The sequence below is a fragment of the Garra rufa genome, chromosome 8, assembly GCF_049309525.1.
Source record: "Garra rufa chromosome 8, GarRuf1.0, whole genome shotgun sequence".
Taxonomy (NCBI): Eukaryota; Metazoa; Chordata; class Actinopteri; order Cypriniformes; family Cyprinidae; genus Garra; species Garra rufa.
The window spans coordinates 42052150-42074598 of record NC_133368.1 but is presented as its reverse complement, the minus strand read 5'-3'; the positions used below and the strand labels follow the sequence as shown (position 1 = coordinate 42074598).

At 36.2% G+C, this 22449-nt stretch overlaps 1 protein-coding gene across 1 annotated transcript in view; it reads right to left on the bottom strand.

The window, feature by feature from the left end:
• Positions 1-6003: 6003 nt before the first annotated feature.
• LOC141340190 (TRAF3-interacting protein 1-like) overlaps positions 6004-22449 on the bottom strand; it is a 115462-nt gene continuing 99016 nt past the window's right edge. The window contains exons 15-16 of the mRNA XM_073845116.1: positions 10975-11198; positions 6004-9403 (exon numbers count right to left, since the gene is read on the bottom strand). Coding sequence (XP_073701217.1) covers positions 9238-9403; positions 10975-11198 — 390 coding nt within the window. The 3' untranslated portion in view covers positions 6004-9237. The remainder of the gene's footprint in view (positions 9404-10974; positions 11199-22449) is intronic.

Below are 22449 nucleotides of genomic sequence, written 5' to 3'. Positions count from 1 at the left end.
CTCTGGGCTGCATGACTGTATGAGCCGCTCTGATTGGCTGACTGGCAGTTGTCTATGACAGCCTCATCTGGATTTAAGGTGGACTGAGACAAGACAAGTTAAGGTGATTTTCTAAGTGTGGATAAGTGCATTCTAACATGCTTCTTTGATCCCAAGTGATTTACAAATTATAATAAAACAACCAGAAGTAATTTATTAAAGGGGATACCAGTAAAAAGATGTCTGAATGGTGAAAGTGTGGATTTGTGCACATTTCTTTTGTAAGTTTTGGAATATTTGTCCTCTGCCTAAATGTGTCAACTACTAAAACACAGCGATATACAACTTAATAAGAAGGGTTATACTTACCTATAAAGATTTTGGGTCCCACTTTACATTAGGTCGCCTTCACTACTATGTGCTTACATTTTAATTAATCATTTGATACACTGTACTTATTGTGTAAATACATGTTTTTACATTGTACTTATCCTTTTTAATAAACGTATATGTAATTACATTTGTAATTAATTTCCGTAATTACCACTGTTGACCCATCCCTTACACCCTAACCTTACCCATATCCCACCTTAAAGCAACACTAAGTAACTTTTCCCTCAACGCTCCCTCTACAGGTTGGAAGCGGAATTGTCAACACTAAAGAGTTGTTTTTACCTTAAAATAATGTTTCCGAACTCGTGTCAGAGGTTCATCAACTCATAACAGGGTGAAACGGCACTTCCGTATTCGCTTAGCGACCCTCTATCGGCCATATCTGCACTATGTAAGTTTGGGTCGTCGGGTCGCGGTTTTGTAGTTCAAATGAGACTACAAATGCGACTTGCTTTACGGCAGGCTTCACAAAAGGTTTTCATACTCTTATAAAGTCATACAACATACTCTACCTTGTCACTGGACATCGTTATTTCCAAAGCCGGTCCTGGATAGCCTCCAAACAAATAACGTGCATGTGACGCGACGGTAGGCTAAATTATTTACGACAGCGGTAATGGACAATTCCGCTTCCAACCTGTAGGGGAGCGTTGAGGGAAAAGTTACTTAGTGTTGCTTTAATAGAAGCAAATGTGTTTTGCAATGCAATATGACCACATTAAGTACATTTCACTTATTTTTTTGATGTAAGTACATAATAGTTAAGGCCACCTAATATAAAGTGTGACCAGACTTTGTTTACATCTAACTTGTAAATATATAGCTTTTCTATTTAATTTTAATTTTTTAGAGGTAAATCAATAACAATTACAATTTTAACAATATTTCAAGTGTGATTTACAAGATTTGCTCTGTTTTTAAATCCATATTTTCTTTGTAAAAGGCATAATGATCATACTGATTTCAAACATAAGGATTCATTTGTTTGAATTTATACTGAACCAAACACTATCATAACATCTTAGGTGATATACTTTATTTTTGACAAAACATCCCATGTTTCGGTCGTGTTTGTAGCTATGAGATCAGGAATATTTCCTGATCATAAATGTAGGGGTTTAGTTAAAACCAGTCTTAGCCAATGGACTAAACATACACTGTTTTGTAAGTAACATGATGGGACACTTTTTTTTTTACCTAAAGTTTAATGATATATAAAGAAAATTATTTTAAAGTTTAAATTTAGGGTTTATGGTTCAGGACAGCCACCTCCCAATTGAAAGTACCCATTAAATGATGGTTTTATATATATTAAGCTTACTGATATAAGCTCAGTATATCAGTAGATAATAGAAGGATCTTAGTCATCTAAGAGTTGCATACCTAAACGCTTTTTAAATCTGTTTTTTGGTTGTGGGACAGCAGTTTGCACCAATTCTGTAGAAAGGCAGAGATTATGCATTTTAGGTTTATAAGTGGGATAGCTGAACATAAAACATGAACACTTTTGACAGTTTTCCTGTGTTGCATCCATATACTCACAGACCTTCTGCTCGTTCATTCAGAGACACGAGGAGCCCCAGAGCAAAGCAGATGAGTGTAGAACTCAGTCCAGTACAGCCTCTTGTGGTTGAAGACAAAGCTTGAATGTCTTTAACTGTGGTAGGTGACTTAAGTCTGTCATTGTTGGAAGTTTATACTGAAGAGCCGCAGACGCATACCTTATTGCTGCCTGACGACAGCTGAACCATGAACACTGGCCTACAGGCCTGAAAAATAAACAGCGAGCCTGACGGCCTCATGTGTCTCTGAAGAGAAAGGGACCGCAGGGAGATACAACACTCAACTCTCTAAAAAGTGACTTTAACAATATGTTTTGGGTGATTTTTAACATGTACAGTTAAAGTCAAATCTTGCGGAATCCCCAAAATGTTAATTATTTTTACCAAAATAAAAGAGATCATACAAAATGCATGTTAGTTTTTATTTAGTACTGACCCGAATAAGATACTTCACATAAAAGACATTTACGTAAGGTCCACAAAAGAAAACAGTAGTTGAATTTATAAAAATGACCTTGTTCTAAAGTTTACATACACTTGATTCTTAATACTGTGTTGTTACCTGAATCATCCACTGTGATTTTTTTGTTTAGTGATAGTTGTTCATAAGTCCCTTGTTTGTCCTGAACAGTTAAACTGCCCACTGTTCTTCAGAAAAATCCTTTAGGTCCCACAAATTTGGCATTTTGTGTATTTGAATCCTTTCCATCAATGACTGTATGATTTAGAGATCCATCTTTTCACACTGAGGACAACTGAGGGACTCATATGCAACTATTACAGAAGATTCAAATGCATAATGATTCTCCAGAAGGAATCACGATGCATTAAGAGCCAAGGGGTGAAAACTTTTGAACAGAATGAATATGTGCACATTTTTCTTATTTTGCCTAAATATCATATTTATTTCATTTAGTACTGCCCCTCAGAAGCTACTTAGAAGTTTCCCAGAAGACAAAATAAGTTACATTTACCCTGATCTTCAAATTCAAAGTTTTCACCTCCCGGCTCTTAATGCATTGTGTTTCTTTCTAAAGCATCAGTGAGTGTTTGAACCTTCTGTAATAGTTGCATTTGAGTCCCTGAGTGTTGAAAGATGGATCTCAAAATCATACAGTCATTGTTAGAAAGGGTTTAAATGCACAAAAATGCTGGAAAACCAAAGAATTTGTGGGACCTGAAGGATTATTTTTAGGAACAGCAGGCAGTTTAACTGTTCAGGACAAACAAGGGAACAACTATCACTAATCACACTGCAAAAAACGCATGTCTTGTTTCCAGCCAAAATATCTAAACATTCTTAAAGTGCCCCTATTATGCCATGTTAAAGGTAGTTAATATTGTTGTAATAGTCTCTTAAAACAGGTTTACATGTATGCAAGTTCAAAAAACACTTTAGTTTTCTCAAAAATTAGATTTAATTTTACCCCGTTTCTAAATGATTCGTAAACGACTCGTGTGAAGCAGTTCGAAGAATCAGTCTCTCTAAACCCCTCCTTTCAGTGAGCCCTCACCGCTGTGATTGGTCAGATGGTGCAGTCCTTTTGGATTGGTCTACCGCTTCAGCGCAAAACGAAACGCCCATTGGCATAACTGAATGACAGCTGTGGAGACCTGTCAATGCATAGAAAAGATAGCCTCGATTTTACCCTATCAATTCGAGCCGGAGTCTGACGATGAAACGGTTGGCACATCGACAAGAAACTGTTTTGCAAGCACGACTGGAGCAGGACGTTTCTCAGTGAGTGTCATATTATAACTGTGGAAAGTGCTTGCAATTTGCTTTTGTAAGCGAACCGGGCACACCTCTACGTTGTGAACTTCAACACTGTAACGTACAACCCATAACACTGCGTTAAGCCATCGTTTATCATTACTTAAACTAATAAGGCAGACAGACAGTCAAGCTGCATCAATCACAATTTTTAGACTACATTGCACTCACAGCTGAACAACAGAACTACAGAAACGCAAGTTAGCCGCTTACCAAGACATGTGCGGGGTTGTTACACACCATAACGTACACAAAGACGTATTTTGAACGATCGCTAGAAAATACAATCATCAATTATTAATCATACTTACAGGTAGAAGTTCAGAGGAGCAAGCCGGTCCAAATAAACTGGGCACTGATCCATTTTTTAAAACCAAGCGTTTGGTGAATCTCGCGTTGTAACCCAAGATTGGAAAAACAGTCATCAGTAAAATGACGCGAACACAACACAAGATTGGCATTGGACTGCTGAGGTGTTGAAAAAATTAATGTTAACCACTCATTCTTGGTAGTTTCATCTTTCGGAAGGGCATATAAAACAAATTCACTCTCACAGCGCAGGGCGTCTTCTTGACATGATGTAACGTTAATCCACGTGAAAATGGTAGGCCTACTGTTTGTGGGCGGGCAAGTTGTTCGCGAAATTGAACGTGGGCGGACATTACGCAAATGTGTAGCTCGTGACGTGTGGCCGTTACAGAAAAAAGATTCGAATTGCTGACGACTCGTTTAGGCGAATGTGAGCCGACTCTTTTTTTTGTTAGACAAAAACTTCATTTATAGTGCACTGTCGGCATCACAACTTTGCAGATAGTTTATGTTCACATACAGCTACATGACACACTACATGAAATATCATATTTGAAAAGGCATAATAGGGGCACTTTAAATCAAGAAGGGTTTTCTAGTGGAGTAAAAATTATAGCAAAATAGCAAAATAATCTGCCAATGGGGTAAGAAAAAAAATGTTATTTCAAACAGAAAACAAGATTATTTTTCTTACCCCATTGGCAGATTATTTTGCTTGTTTCAAGCAAAAACACACTTAATTTTGACTTGTTTTTTCCTGAAACAAGAATAGCTTTTACTCGTCCTTTTTTATTTAAGAATTTTTGGGAACAATGTCTGGAAACAATACAAAAAATCTAAGTAAGAAAAGCATTTTTTGCAGTACAAAAAATCATTTAGGTAACAAAACAGTATTAAGAATCAAGTGCATGTAAATTTTTGAACTATTATTTTCTCCAGTTGGCTATATGTCAGTACTAAATATAAAAAAACAACATGCATTTTGTATGATCTCTCTTATTTTGCTAAAAACATTTAGCAGATTCAGCAAGGTGTATGTAAACTTTTGACTTCAACTGTAGCTTGGTCTGCCAAGTCAGTGATAACTTAAAAGTAACATCACACCTCTTTTGAACATGCTGAGTTGCATGCCAAAGCTTAATACTTTTGGTTAGTGGTTTGTTTAAACATAGTAATAATGAATTGAGGTTTACTTTTCAGAATGATCCTTTGTTAATAGCATTTTAATGATGGACTGGCTTTTCCTGGAGGTCAATCACTGTAGCGTTTCCCTTGCTGGTTATGGTGCATTGAGTTCCTTTTGACCATAAGCCCCATTAATAAGGCATAAAATCAAAAAAGGACTTATTTCGATGTAGGAAACCAAAGAACACGAGTTCCACCTGTTCGCTGGTCTTCTAGCTAAAGCGGCACAATGATGTCTGACAGTCCCAAGGACCCTCCGGCTGGGGTTTTCTCCAGAGCCCACAGCAGGAGAGCACTTGGATAAAAGAGCCCCGCAGGGCACGCGGCCTGTTCGCTCTGACCTAATCCAAACGTTCGCTCAGGGATCTCAGGCAGGTGCCCAGGTTTTCAAGGGTTTCCAAATCTTGATCTTAAACGGCCCGGTCGACTGTTACTCAATAGCGCTGGAGTGTGTGCGTGTGAGCCTGCGGTGCAGCTGTTTCAAGCTCTGCCAGAATCAAAATCAAAACTGATGTGCCGATACAGGACTTTAAAATGTTTTTCAATGTTTGCGCTGCGTCCCACCGGGTCAGCTTTCCAGAGCGCGGCGTGTGACACGTTAAACACGTCCAGGCTTCATCAGAAACATTCACTTGGCATGTTTATCGCTGCTCTGAAATGCAATTCAAAACAGTCATTAAAATGTCGCAATGTTTACTCAATGGTGACGTGTGTAATTTTTGTGTCGCTGGCGCCACCAAACAAAATAGGAAAAATAATGACTGTGTTTTAACAGAAATGTAACTGTTTATTAGACTTCACTACAAAATTAATATTCCTTTGTGAGCTATGATACAAACAACATATACACAAAATGTACAGCAAGAACAGTGTAAATGGTCGGCTCTTTTACAAAGTAAATGGAAATATATTTTAGCGACGTTTAAGTTGTTTGGTCTTTAAATAAATAGCATGTATTTTGTGTCATGGTGCACAGCTGATAATACTGATATAAGCTGTATATCGAAGTCTGATTCTACTGACATTCACGCTGTGTGGTTTAGATGTGAAGTTCATCTAAACACTGGTACTGGATATACATGCTGAAGATTTTCTAAACGTTGTGCTTGACCAGCGGATCAACTTTGCTTGTTATTGCTTCATCTAACACAGTTTTTCCTGTCAACCTTATCAAAATAGAAATTTTCTATGTAACAATTGCTTCACGGATCTCATTTCGCAGTGGAAAACTTCAACAGCCCTCTAAAAAGTGTCTTAGAAAGTTTTTCAGTCATGTTTTCTCAAATGAAATATCATTATTGATATGAATTTGTAACATACACATATACATTTCTTGATTTTTGTACATTAAATTGACTTAAAAGACATTTATGTAATCTCATCTCGTTTCTTTGAACATATATTAAGCTAAGCGAGAGGTTTTTGATGTGTACTGGTAAATGACGTGCCGTTTTACAGTCTCGTTCATCAAAGTGCAGAGGTGCGCGTGTAGTGTGTCTCCAATTTTTGGCAATTCTAATGCTCATCTGTAAATTCTATTGCATACTAACAGCTTTAGAACGTTGCATTAAAATATATTTATATATTTTGTATTGATATATGTCATAGTATATTTCTATGAAAGCTTGTTTTTGTTACAGCATAAATAAAGAAAAAAATAAATGTGACTTTTTATTTCAAATTTGAGAATTTTGAGAATTGTATTTTGAGAATTGTTCAGAATTTAGACTTTTTATCTGAATTTTAAACGTTTTTTAGATTTTTTTTTCCAAAGGCAATGACTTCAAAGTTCAAAGTTCAAACTGTGGCATAAAAAAATTATTACACTATCAGTTAAAGGTTTTTGAACAGTAAGATTTTTAATGTTTTTTAAAAGTTCTTTTACTCACCAAGCCTGCATTTATTTGATCCAAAGTATGGCAAAAACAGTAAAATTTTGAAACATTTTTACTATTTAAAATAACTGTTTTCTATTTGAATATATGTTAAAATGTCATTTATTCTTGTGATTTCAATGCTGAATTTTAGCATCATTACTCCAGTCACATGATCCTACAGAAATCATTCTAATATTCTGATTTGCTGCTCAAAAAACATTATTATTATATGTGACCCTGGACCACAAAACCAGTCATAAGGTTAAATTTGACAAAACTGAGATGTATACATCATATGAAAGCTCAATAAATAAGCTTTCTATTGATGTATGGTTTGTTAGGATAGGACAATATTTGGCTGAGATACATCTATTTGAAATCAGAAATCTGAGGATGCAAAAAAATCAAAAAGACTGAGAAAATCACCTTTAAAGTTGTCCAAATTAGGTTCTTAACAATGCAAATTACAAATCAAAAATTACATTTTGATATGTTTACAGTAGGAATTTTACAAAAAATCTTCATGGAACATGAACTTTACTTAATTTCTTAATGATTTTTGGCATAAAAGAAAAATCTAAATTTTTGACCCATGCAATGTATTTTTGGCTATTACTACAAATATACCCCAGCGACTTAAGACTGGTTTTGTGGTCCAGGGTCACATATGTTAAAAACAGTTCAGTAGAATTTTTCAGGTTTCTTCAATGAATAGAAAGATTCAAATATCAGCATTTATCCGAAATAAAAAGCTACTGTAACATTATCCACTCTTGGACACTATACCATAAAAAGCTTGGAGTCAGTATTTTCTTTTTTGTAAAAGAAAATTATAGAAACTAATACTTTTATTTAGCAAAGATGCTTTAAATTGATCAAAATTGATGATAGAGACATTTATAATATTACTTTCTATTTCTATTTCAGAAAAATGCTGTTCTATTGAACTTTCTATTAATCAAAGAAACCTGAAATTGTCAACTTAACAATAATAATAATAATAATAATAATAATAATAATAAATAATAATAAATGTTTTTTGAGCAGCAAATCTGGACATTAGAATGATTTCTGAAGGATCATGTGACTAGAGAAATGGTGCTAAAAACAGAGCTTTGATAAATTACATTTTGAAATATATTTAAACAGAAAACAGATATTTTAAATAGTAAATATATTTCAGAATTGTACTGTTTTTGCTGTACTTTGGATCAAATAAATGCAGGCTTGGTGAGCAGAAGAGACTTTAAAAAACTTAAACATCTTACACTGACTGGTAGTGTATGTCATAGTATATTTCTATAAAAGCTTGTTTCTGCCATAGCATAAATAAATAAAAAAATATGACTTTTTAATCTCACAATTTGGAGAATTGTAAAATAAAAATCTAGATTTCTGAATTTCTTTTTTTTTTCACCAGTCTGAGTTTACTTGGCTTTCAGAATTCTGACTTTTTAATCTGAATTCTAAATTTATAATTTGCAACTGCTCTAAATAAAAAAGAAAATTGTGACATTTTTGCACAATTCAGATTTTTTTTCTTGCAATTGCAAGTTTACATCTCACATTCTGACTTCCCATCTTAGAATTTGATCAAAAAAGTCCAAACTGTGAGATAAAAAGTCATGATTAACTTTTTATTATTTAATCCCAGAAATAAAAAAGGCAGAAACAAGCTTCCATAGTTTTCTATGCACATATACATAAATATTTAAATATTATATATACATAGATGATATATTGCCAATGTTCTTTTGTGAGACCAAAACACCTGTCAGTCTGAATGGAAAAAATTAAAATAAAATAAAATAAACCAGTAAGTCAGTTTTCCTAAGAGAACATGGAGATCAATAGAAGTCCTATTTGAAAAATACAGGACACATCAGAATGGTGACCACACACATTTATCTTTCAAGCAAGTGACGAGTGCAAATCTACCGCGGCGTATGAGTGAGTTTGAGAATCCCGACGGACCAGCGCAAACAGATCCTGGGTCTTACAGAAGGCACCTTACATGAAGGGGGCTTGAGGAGAGTGACTCCTGACTGTACCTGCACCTTCTGAATTCTCTCAGTGCTGCTCAAAGACATCAGGTCTGTTAAACAGGAGCTCTCCCTGCCGCTCAGTGCTTCAGGTTTCTTTTGGGATGTGCTGGTATTCACGTCTGCGAGGAGAAGCTAATGCTGGACACCATCTTCTGGATCTTCTCCTCGTTCTTTAGGATGTTGGACTTGACTGTGCAGATCTTGTCCTGCTGGTCTTTGATTAACTGCTCCAGTTCAGTGAGCTCAACCTTTAGAGGTTCCACAACGCTGTCTGTGATTCTGAGATATAGACAGAAACAGCTTAATGCATGAAGAAAGCAGCTAGAAACCTTATTCATAGCTTCATAAAATTAAGGTTAAACCACTGATGTCACATGGACCATTTTATCAATGTCCTTACTACCTTTCTTGGCCTTAAATGGAGGGTCAGAAAGCTCTCAGATTTCATCAAAAATAACTTAATTTGTGCTCTGGAGATGAATGAAGGTCTTACAGGTTTGGAATGACATGAGGGTGAGTAATTAATGACAGAATTTTCATTTTTGGGTGAACTATCTCTTTAAGATGTGTCACTTCAGCTAGGATGCTGTGTTGGCAGCATACAGTAAGGCAGGTCAAAAGTTTACATCCCCCTCAGAATCTGCAAAATGTTAATTACTGTTCCTAAATAAGAGGGATCATACAAAATGCATGTAATTATTATTTAGTACTGACCGGAATAAGATAGTTCACATAAAATATTTTTACATATAGTTCACAACACAAAATAATAGCTGACTTTATAAAAATGACCATGTCCAAAAGTTTACATACACTTGATTCTTAATACTGTGTTGTTACCTGAATGATCCACAGCTGTGTTTTTCTGTTTAGTGATAATCCTTCAGGTCCCACAAATTCTTTGGTTTTCTACCTTTTTTGTGGATTTGAACCCTTTCCAACAATGACTGTAAGATTTTGAGATCCATCCTTTCATTGAGGACAATTGAGGGCAATTGAGGGACTCAAATGCAACTATTACAGAAGGTTAAAATGCTCACTGATGCTCTAGAAGGAAAAACCATGTATTAAAAGACAGGGTGACAGCTTTTTGAATTGAATTTGAAGATCAGGGTAAATTTAACTTATTTTGTCTTCCGGTAAACATGTAACTATCGTCTGTAGCCTCTGAAGGGTTAAGTATGAATGGAATGGAGAATTCTAAATGGAAAAGTATGATATTTAGGCAAAATAAGGAACACATCTTCAATCTGTTCGAAAGTTTTCACCACTGTCTCTTAATGCATGTTTTCTGCCTTCTGGAGCATCAGTGAGCGTTTAAACCTTCTGTAATAGTTGCATATAAGTCCTTCAGTTGTCCTCTGTGTGAAAAGATGGATCTCAAAATCATACAGTCATTGTTGGAAAGGGTTCAAATACACAGAAATGCTGGAAAACCAAAGAATTTGTGGGACCTGAAGGATTATCACTAAACAGAAAAACACAGCTGTGGATCATTCAGTTTGTGGGACCTGAAAGATTTTTCTGAACAGTGGGCAGTTTAACTGTTCAGGACAAACAAGGGACTCATGACCAACTATCAGTGAACAAACTAAAAAAATAAGTAGAAGAAACAAGTGTTAAGTAAACTTTTGAACGGGGTCAAATTGACTCTTCTTGTGGAATATATGTAAACATCTTTTATGTGAAATATCTTTTTCAAGTCAGTACTAAATGAAAAATAACATGCATTTTGTTTGATCCCTCTTATTGTGGTAAAATTAACATTTTGCATATTTTAATAGGGGGGGTGTAAACTTTTGACCTCAACTGTACTAGGCTTAGAGACAGAGCTAAAATGCAAGTGGCACCTTTGTTCCTGTAGCAGAGCCTGTGCATTCTCCTTGTTCTCTTTGCGCCAGGTCTGCAGTTCGTTCTGCATTGAGTCCATATCCTCCTGAATGTAGTCCATGATCTTGCCCAGAGGCAGAGCACTGCGACACACCGTCTGTATGGACGAACGCAGGCGCTCGATTTCCTTCGCCACTAACTCGCGTTCCTTTTTACGAGACGCCTCCGACACCAGCGACCGATCCTGCAGAGAGAGACAGAACCAGACGAAACAGATCAATTCTAGCGGTCTCAAAACAATGTCACAGTTCTTAAAAAAAAAAAAAAAGCTTTTACTGAAATCGTCTGTTGGAGATCTGTCAGAGTCTCCTATGAATGGAAAAAAGGGGTGACAGCCTAAACAACTGCCTAATTTCTCTTCAATCCATTGTCATTTATGGCCCATTTTAGCAAAGTTTCAACATGAAGTTATAATTATGTATTTGTAGGATAAGCTGTTACTGGGGAGGTACATTTTCAAAAGGTACACTTTTGTTCTTTTTTTTTTACCCATAAAGGGTGCATATTAGTACCTTAAAGGGATAGTTCACCTAAAAATGAAAATTACCCAATGATTTACTCACCCTCAAACCATCCTAGGTGTATATGACTTTCTTCTTTCAGATGAATACAATCTGAGTTATATTAAAAATGTCCTGGTTTATCCCATCTTTATAATGGCAGTGAATGGGCATTTTTGAAGCCCAAAAAAACAGTGTCCATGGCACATGGCTCCTGGGTGTTAATAAAGGCCTCCTGAAGTGCAAGAAAGTCATATACACCAAGGATGGCTTGAGTAAATGGGTACATACAGTGCCTTGCTAAAGTACTCATACTCCATTTTATTTCTTCACGTTTTGTAATGTTGCTGCCTTATGTTAAACTGCTTAAAATTACTTTTTTCTTATATCAGTCTACACTCCATACACCATAACGACAAAGCAAAAAACATCTTTGCAAATGTATTAAAATTTAAAAACCTAAACGATTTAATTGCATAAGTATTCATACCCTTATCTGGGACAGTTGAAATTTAGCTCAAGAGCATTCATATTGCTTGATGTTACTACACTTTGAGTGAAGTTAACCTCTGGCAAATTCAATTGAAATGGGTATGATTTGGAAAGGCACACACATCCTAATAAAAGGACAGAGACAGGATTGCATCAAGCCACACATCTGGGGAAGGGTTCAGAAAAAAATCTGTTGCATTGGTTCACAGAAGCATGTAGTCTCTATTACCCTTAATGAAGTTTGAAACAACCACAATTCTTCCTAGAGCTGGCCTCCTGGCCAAACTGAGCAATTGAGGAGGGCATTGGCTAGAGTGGTGACTGAGAGCCTGATGGTCACTGTAGTTGAGCTCCATGATCATATATGCAGATGGGAGAAACTTACAGAAGGACAAACATCACTGCAGCATTTCACTGATCTGGGCTTTATGGTGATTTGGCAAGTCTCAATCCTCTCCTCAGTGAAGACACATGAAAACACACTTGGAAATTGCAAAAACTATTTCAAGGACCCTCAGATTCTGTGAAACAAGATTGAATGGTCTGATGCACCTCACTTTCAAGTAGGGTTGGGTCGATAGACGATGCCATCGTCCATCGTCGATGGCCAATAGACATCACGATGCTGAGCCGGCATCGCGATCCTCCGCCCCGCCCCCGCACCGCCCCGCCCCTGCCGCAGCAGCAACCCGCTCACGAAAAACACACACTAAATCCCTATATAGCCAAATGAAATGCATGCTTTCAGTTTCTGCATCTTTTCTTATTTTCTTATTATTATTATGAGGAAATAATAACAAGGAAGTTGTTAGTGATCACAATATAAATTACAGTGAACTCCTAACGAATTACATGAAAGTTCGTTTACATTAATAAATGAGGCATACAAAAACAGCAGAAAAAAAAAATCAAAATAATTTTAATTAAATTAGATTAAATAAACTACACCAAATATGCCAGAGCTTGGAACAAAAACAAGAGTATATCTTTTTTTCCATCGAAATACGAATGTACAATACAAAGCCTAGTTGGAACACTTGGATTTGTGCCGAAAAACAGAGGTGCGTGAGCCCAACGCGCTATTTTTAGTTTCGCTTTGTTTTAGTTTCTTAACTTTATATATTTTGTTTCATTTCTGTTCTGTTCTGAATACCTCTACATTTAAATCATTCGTTTTGGAGTCAGGGTAACTAACGTATAGCTATGTTTATAGTGTTTATAATGTTAATACATAATATTTCGCTTGATTTGGTATTATTTCTGATACTTTCTCTCTAAACATTCCGCTGCTCATTAAATGCGTTTGGAGAGAGTGTGTTAAGCAGTAAGCAAATAATGAGAGCGTTATTGAACTTAAAAAAGCTGACTGGTCAAAAATATGTTAAGGACCAACACACATCCTCCAAATGCATTTATATAAACCTGCGCTTGATCTTGTCTCGTCTGCACGCACGCACTGTCATGATCTAATGCACTTGTTAATTCCGGATCTTTAAAAACATACCGGAACGCAAAAATCCAAAATCGGACATTTTCCAGAACAGGATCCGGCTCAAATTAAGCACTCGTGGACATGGTAGGCTACAATTAATTAATTCGTTATGAATAAATTATTTAACAACAACCATCCCTCACCCCCTCCCCCCGCAGACGATGCCATCGTCCATCGCGATGTTTCACATTAGACATCGTACGATGCCAAATTGGTCGACATCGCCCAACCCTACTTTCAAGCATCATGTTTGAAGGAAACCAGGCCCTGCTCATCAGCTGCAGAGTACCAAAAGTAAAGTGTGGTGGTAGCAACCTCATGCTGTGGGGCTGTTTTTCAGTGGCACTGAGGGACTCGTCAAGAGTAGAAGAAAAACTCAATGCACCAAATTATTGAGATGAAAACCCAGTCCAGAGCATTCAGAACCTCAGACTGGGCAGAAGGTTCACCTTCCGACAGAACAATGACCCTAAGCACACAGCAAGTGGCTTATAGACAACTCTGCGAATGTCCTTGAGTGGTCCAGCCAGAGCCTGGGCCTGAACTCAATCAAACATTTCTGGAGAAACCTGAAAATGTCTGACAGACCCCATCCAAGCTGACAGAGCTTGAGAGGTGAAGAGGTGAGGCAAAGAATGGCAGATAATTGCCAAATGCTGATGTGCAAATCTTGTTGCATCATACTTAAAAAGACTTGAGGCTGTAAAGGTGCTTCAGCTACTGAGTTAAGGATATGAATACTTATGCAATGTACTTATTTATTTATTTATTTATTATTATTTTTTTTTTAAATAAATGTATGAAATGACAATTCTGTTTTTGCTTTGTCATGATGGTGCATGCAGCGTAGATCGATGTGGAAAAAAAAGGAATTTAACACAGTTTAACATAAGGCATAAAACGTGAAAAAATAAAGGAGAATGAATACTTTCGCAAGACACTGTATTAGTACCTTTCGAAAGGGTCCCACCCCAGTGACAGCTTTTGTACCTTTTTTTAGTGGGTATACAACAATTAGCCTTTGAATACATGGCTTTGAACTTAGATGAGCATGATATACTTAGCCTTTCTTCTGTAGTACACAAGAAGAAGATATTTTAAAAAATGTCTCAGTTTTTTTTTTTTGTCAATGGGGTCCAATGTTGTTGTTTTGGACCCCACTGACTTTCACCGTTTACACAAAAACAGTTGACATGTTTGTCATAATATCTTCTTTTGCATGTCACAGGTCAAATACACATTTGGAACGACATAAGGGTTGAGTAAATGTCAAAATGTTCATTTGTGGATGAACTTTTCCGCTTTTAGCTTAGGGGTAAAACGTTATTTGAAATAACCTGTCTCAGTGTCACTTTCAATTAAAATCACAACTTCATTTCTACTACAAAGCAGCTTTTTAGTGCGTTCATGTTTATACTCATGTCTGACCTCAACGGAACAAACAAACTAACCGAACTGTAGAAGATTTCCACGTCAAAAATGGTGCACGTGGACCAATGGTAGTTTAAAGGTGCTTACCAGTGTGAAAACACTTCTGGAAAGTTTGCTTTGGCAATCTGTTTTGAACTCATGAAACAAATTCCAAACAAACTTCATTTTGGAGATTTGGAAAACCTGATTTTCTCCAAAACTACATTGCGTCAGTTCGTTCTTCAATTTCGCTTGAAGTACATTAGCCCTTACAAAAATTAACCTTGGTTTTATTGTAGTAAAACCATTTGTATAACCACAGATGTACTACAAATGCCATGGTTAAACTATGGTTAGTATTGCAAAACCAAAAGCCATAAGTCTAGAGTTGAATCGCAAGGGCTGTTAATGTCCAATCGTGTCCTCTGATTGTCAAACAACTAAGTAAATGAAGCTTACGATTGGAAAATGCTGAAAAATGACTATAGTGGGAAGTCACTCCCATGAGGGAGCACTTCAGATGAATGCTATAAATGAGGTTAGAGGAAATCTATACCTACCAACAATATACTTTAGGGAAAAAAGGCAGCAGGGAGAAGTCTGCATTTAGTGGTTTTCAATGTCAAGGCTACAAATGTTTAGAATTTCAAGGCAGGAATTATACAAACCTTGCAATGTATATAAAGATCAAAACGAAAGAGACATGGGATCCATAATGTGAGTGAATGGTTAGTGAAGGCCTCCTCTGTATGCGGTGTGGTTGGGGGGTCCTGGTCTGCCCCAGTCACCCTTCAGCCTGAGCGCAAAAGGCCCCCCCCCCCCGGCACACAGGGCCCGTGTCTATTTACTCAGCTGGGGCCACAGACTGTGTGTGGCACTAGGCCAACAGGCTTTACTCTTACTGCCTCCGTCCCACTCAGACACACACACACCCTCATGCAAGACATGACTTTGTTTATTTTAGTAACAGGCTATGGCAGTGAAGTTATTTTACAACAGTATTCGGTAACAACTACTTCACATTTACCTCGTTTCAAGCTGAACTCATGTCATTCTGGCCATAAACACCAACATCTTCCTTTCTAAGGTGGGAAGCATCAAACTTGAGCTACATGACAACACAATAACCAGAAACTTTCTTTTCAAAATAGGCTGAGTGTTACATGAATTTAACACTGTGTTAAATGTAATCGAAATGTTTAAAATATATTCACAACTTTTTTCTGAAGATGTGTCACTGAACAAAATTGCAAATATCTTGATGATTTTAATGAACTTCTTATTTGGCAATTAAGCATTATTAGACTTGTATTGGAATCCCTGTGTCTCAGCTTGTAAGTATGACAGCGCTAAGGTCAGTAAAAATGTTGTTAGAGAGCTGAAAGTTTGGTTAATTTTATGATTCAAATTCTCCACTTCCACGAATTGATTCATAATTCAATTCACTCTATATATTTTCAGCACTAAAAATACAAACATCAATTTACAGCTGAGGTCAAAAGTTTACAAACACCTTGCAGAATCTGCTAAATTTAATTTTTTTTTACTAATATAAGAGAAATCATACAAAATGCATGTTATTGTTTATTTAGTACTGACCTGAATAAGATATTTCCCATAAAATATGCTTGAATTGTGCATTTGAACCCCAACAATGACTGTATGATTTTGAGATCCATCTTTTCACACTGAGGACAACTGAGGGACTCACATGCAACTATTATAGAAGGTTCAAATGTTCACTGATGCTTCAGAAGGAAACAAAATGCATTAAGAGCAGGGGTGAAAACTTTTGAACAGAATGAAGATGAGTACTTTTTTATTATTAGTATTTAGTACTACGCTATAGAAGCTATAGAAGATACATGTTTTCCAGAAGAAAAAATAAGTTAAATTTACCTTGATCTTCCAATTGAAAAACTTTTCACCCCCGCTCTTAATGCAACAACAATCACTAAACAAAAAAACACAGCTGTGGATCATTCAGGTAACAATAAAGTGTATGTCAACTTTTGAACAGGGTCATTTTTATAAATTCAACTATTATTTTCTCTTGTGGACTATATGTAAATGTATGATCCCTCTTATTTTGGTAAAATAATTCACATTTAGCAGATTCTACGTAAACTTTTGACTTCAACTGTATGTTATTTTTTTTATATAACTATTACTTATTTAATATTATTTTATTTATATAATATACAAAACTTGCACACCTAGTCCTACACAGATATGCAGTTGGTCAAACGCTATTAGGATTTGAAATCTGAAAATATTTTCATAAAGAGTCGGCCTCTAATCATCTGTGTTCGGTAACTATATTACAAACACATCAAAGGTTAACTATGCCGCTTTGCTCTAGAACTCTAACAAACGTGAGAAGAAAGACTAACTCAATTTTTTCCCCCCTCTCTCTCTCTCTGTGGTTTACAAGAGTGTTCGGATTGAAACGTCTAATAGTTGTCTGCAATGTGGGTGGTTTCCCTGGCCCCTAAACACCCCCTCTACACAAACACCGGCCAGCACATTCGGCCCACTGTTCGTGGAGCGCGAAGGCCTGGCCGTATTCGCTCTGTTTGCCGTCCTCCTGCACCTCACCCCGCAGTCGAAAAGAAAAGAAAAACTCCAGCTTTCTGTCTCAGAGGACATAAATCAATCGTTTATAGGGGCTCTCATTTTCCCCTCTCTTCACTGGACCCAAGAAAAATATTTGTTTTGCATGAGGCAGCTGAGGACAGGTTTTCCCATTATCTCAGACAGTGACACAAGTGGGACGTGGAGCCGGTGTGCCTGGGGCAGGTGGCTTCCAGAGACACTGATGCATCTGGCCGAAGCCTCTTGCACCACCACGACGCCTCATTACTTCGCTATGTGGATCTGTGCCTTCAGCTGCAAGCCCAATTTGCTTAATGAAGAAATGCATGCAAAATGCATGATTTATAGAGTGCTAATAAAGAACTAGGAAAAGAAGCAGAGCAGTGCTGTTCAAATTAGAGCTCTGGCAAGGAAAATCAGAGTCTTGCAGTGCTCCTGAGAATGATAAACTTGAGAAACATCCACTTTGCCGCTGTGGTGTTGTGTCACGGTTCTGTGGATCTGAGATGTTCAGTTCAAACATGATTCATGAGATAAGCTGGACTGACATTAGTACAAACTTGAAGTCACTTACTCGCCATTAGCAGCATCAAATAGAATTGGACAAATAATGATGAACATTCTGCTCATCCATCACTGCTTGGACAGACAGGTAGTTTTTTCACTAAACTCACTGCTTAAAACATACTGCAGTTTAGTTAGGTGCTTCTAATGGCACAGAAATCACACACGTCATCTTCAAGAAGCGAAAACTGACATGGTTTTCATTAGGATATGGGGCGATAAACAAAAAGTAATACCACAATATTTGTCAAATACCTATACATTTTTAATCACAACATACATTTTTATTCTAAAGAAATGGCTATTAAAAATGTCCTAGATTAAATTTTTTTGGAATAGTTTTGAATAGTCAAGAACACTGCAAAGAGACACCTTCATAAATAAATGCATACGGTTTCATATGCCTTTAGCAAAAATTTGCTTAATTTCGAAACGGATATCACTGAAAGGAACAATAACTTGCAGTTACGCGAGTCAAATGTTGATTTAGTAACTGTTTTAATGAATTCAGTTATTTGTCATAGTAATTCAATTTCAAACCCGCAACATGAGTGAAAACGATTTAAAAGAAACTGCTTAAATTAACGATTTGTTTATGAATTAGACTACACTAACATTGCATTTGTTTTAGCGTGCAGCCCGAGAGGACACATGGATTAAAGCAAAAAAAAAAAAATCTTCTGACTGAAAATTTTTCCTCCAAAAAATCTTTGCCAAACACCATTCTACAGCCATACCTGTCACACACCCACTTTATTAGCAGTTTTTTTCCTTCTTATAGTGCGTGTCCTACTAATTTAAAACATGTTGAAGCATCTTCTGATCAATAATAAAAAATTCTGATAAAAAATTAGCCTTGTGGTGATAATTGACTCAATAATGTGATTTACAGTGGCAGTTTCTTTTTACCTTTGTAATGGTATTGTTTTAATTTTTATTAAATGTCATTATCTGTCAAATTAAAAAAAGGTATTTATTATATTTTATTTTTTAAATTTCTAATTAAAACAATATAATAGCAGAATAAGACAACTAAATTACCAATCATATAAAATTAGTATGAATAAAAAATACTACAGAGGGGGCACAAAGGAACACAAAAGTGGCTTGTAGCAAAGTCCCTTTAAGGCTATTAAAGGCCTTTAAGGGTATTCTATAGTCTTTGATTGTAGGTGCAATTTCAGACATTAAATGAGGCTCAGAGGTGGCATAATAAATTCATGTTGAGATAAATGTTTTAAATATACATTTTTAATATAGAAATATTACGTTTTAAATAACTAAGTATACGTTACAATGACACTAAATCCACCAGCAGGTGGCAGTAAGACAAATGATTCGTTTGAACGGCTGATTCATTCTGGAACGAAGCAAGTGACTGTCTTTGTGGATAATCATGAACTGAAGATTAGTTCAAAACGCGCTTTCATTCATGAATGAAACACCGCTGTTTTGCTTTTAGAGATGCGCAGCGGCTGAGCTGTTACTTATTTAGAAATATTTTCATTTAAAGAAATAGAGTAAAATCAGGCAATAGAGATATAGTCAGACAACGCAAGTCATTTTATATTTTCTTGTTATTGAACTGTTGTATTAAATCAATATTACATTTGCTTACTCCCTTAATAATTGTTTAAATCTGTCACTCTCCTTTTCGCGTTCTGTGGGTGCACAGACAATGATCTATAAGAGAGCGCGCAAATGAGTCTCTCTTTCACTTTTAATAAGCAGGACTCAAAAGCACGTGCAAATGATAGATTCCAATGTGTATTAATACCCGCGCCGAAATTCTAGTTCTGCTCTGTTTTCTGCTAAATAACTAACTGTGAATGATGTCAGCGGCGTCACTATGTTGTCACTGAGAAGCTGCAGCCGCGGCCGAGATGATTTTTTGGTTTGCCGTCAGAACAACGTATACGTTTATATATGCACGTTTCTTTTCCCCTCATATTCTCTACTGACGGAAATCCGTCATAGACTTGTTGCAGGTAACGGAAATCCGTCGCAGCGACGGAGAACTTTAATCCACGAGGACAACTCAGTAGACAGAAACAACATTCGAAATTCCAGTTTATAATTTTAAATGGTAGAAATTATATTCAGAACCAATATTCTCAAACATACCATATTTTCACCAGTTTGTGGTTTTAACTAATCGAAACAATACTCAGAACCAATAATCGAAATTGTACCATATTTCCAACAGTTTATTGTTTTAACAGGTAAAAATGATTTTTGAAAATGTACCATATTTTTTTTTACCAATTTATCATTTTAATGGGCAGAAATGGTATTCAGAGCTGATATTCGAAAAAGTACCATATTTTTAGCAGTTTATCATTTTAATGGACAGAAACGATATTCAAAACTGATATTCATCAGGGTACCATATTTTTACCAGTTTATTGTTTTAATGGGTAGAAACGATATTCAAAACCGATATTCGAAAACGTACCATATTTCTACCAGTTATTCTATTTAACAGGCAGAAACGATTTTCAGAACTGATATTCGAAAATTTTACATTTTTACCAGTTTATGGTTTTAACTGGTAGAAGCAATATTTAGAACCGATATTTGAAAAAGTAACATATTTCTACTAGTTTTTTTTATTTTAAAGGGATAGTTTACCCAAAAATGAAAATTTTATGTTTATCTGCTTACCCCCAGGGCATCCAAGATGTAGGTGATTTTGTTTCTTCAGCAGAACACAAACAAAGATTTTTGACGAAAACCGGTGCAGTCTGCCAGCCAAATAATGGCAGTGGATGGGTACCAGACCTTTAAAAGTAAAAAAAAATCTTTGTTTGTGTGCTGCTGAAGAAACAAAGTCACCTACATCTTGGATGCCCTGGGGGTAAGCAGATAAACATCAAATTTTTATTTTAGGGTGAACTATCCCTTTAACTGGTAGTAAAAATATTCAGAACCAATATTCGAAAATGTACCATTTGTCTACCAGTTTTTCTATTTAATGGGCAGAAACGATATTCAGAAGCTATATTTGAAAAATTACCATATTTCTACTAATTTATTTTAACTGGTAGAAACAATATTCAGAACCGATATTCAAAAATGTACCATGTTTCTACCAGTTTATGGTTTTAACTGGTAGAAATGATATTCAAAAATGTACCAACTTTCCATCAGTTTATCATTTTAACTGGTAGAAATGATATTCAGAACCGATATTCGAAAATGTACCACGTTTCTACCAGTTTATGGTTTTACCATATTTCTACTAGTTTATTTTAACTGGTAGAAACAATATTCAGAACCGATATTCAAAAATGTACCATGTTTCTACCAGTTTATGGTTTTAACTGGTAGAAATGATATTCAAAAATGTACCAAATTTCCATCAGTTTATCATTTTAACTGGTAGAAATGATATTCAGAACCGATATTCGAAAATGTACCACGTTTCTACCAGTTTATGGTTTTAAGTAGTAGAAACGATATTCAAAAATGTACCATATTTTAACCAGTTTATGGTTTCAACTGGTAAACTGATATTCAAAAATGCACCACATTACCAACCAGTTCATAGTTTTAATTGGTAAAAATGATATTCAGAACCAATATTCAAAAATGCAACATTTCGACCAGTTTGTCGTTTTCACTCCTATTTTGCATTCATAAACCTTTTGATCAGTCTTTAGTTGGGAAGGAAATGACTACCTGATCACTTGAAAGTGACATCAATAAACAATTAAAAAAAACTTTGGACTGGTTACAATGGTATATTGGCTTGTACCCTACATTCTGATTGGCTACAGTTTTTTACACCTTTATAAATATTCCACATGTGAATCAAAACTAACTTTTAACTTCACATGCTAAAAATGCTGTTGCATTCATCAGCTTAAAACGTCCGAAATGCACAAATATTCTTTACAGAAAAACTACATGGTTAAAAAATTAAACCTGGCCAGTGGCTTCAGTGTCCTTTTTAGACAGCCTGCTACTGGTATAAAAAAACACCATGGTGGGTCTTTGAGTCCAACACTGACTCAAAGGGTAAAGATTAATTGTTTAGCAATGTTTAAGGGTTTCCTCCTTGGGGAAAACATGGGCCCCGTCCAGCAACATCATAAAAATAGCTGGGATGAAGTGAAGTGCAGAGAGGCAGAGTCATGTACACAGGATGGAAGGGTCAGTTCGGCCCCGTGGGGGTCACCGCTGAGATCACCGTCCTGCACTTGCGTGCTAAGCGGATCACCACAGAACCGCAATGTATGACAGTTCGGCTTATGAGAACCAGACAGCGGTAGGACTGAAATAATAGGTTAAAACGCAACCAATTATGCTATCAGACTTCAGAGACCCATACCGTGGTATTTCACCGTAACCTCGGGGGTCATTCCACAGAGATGTCAATC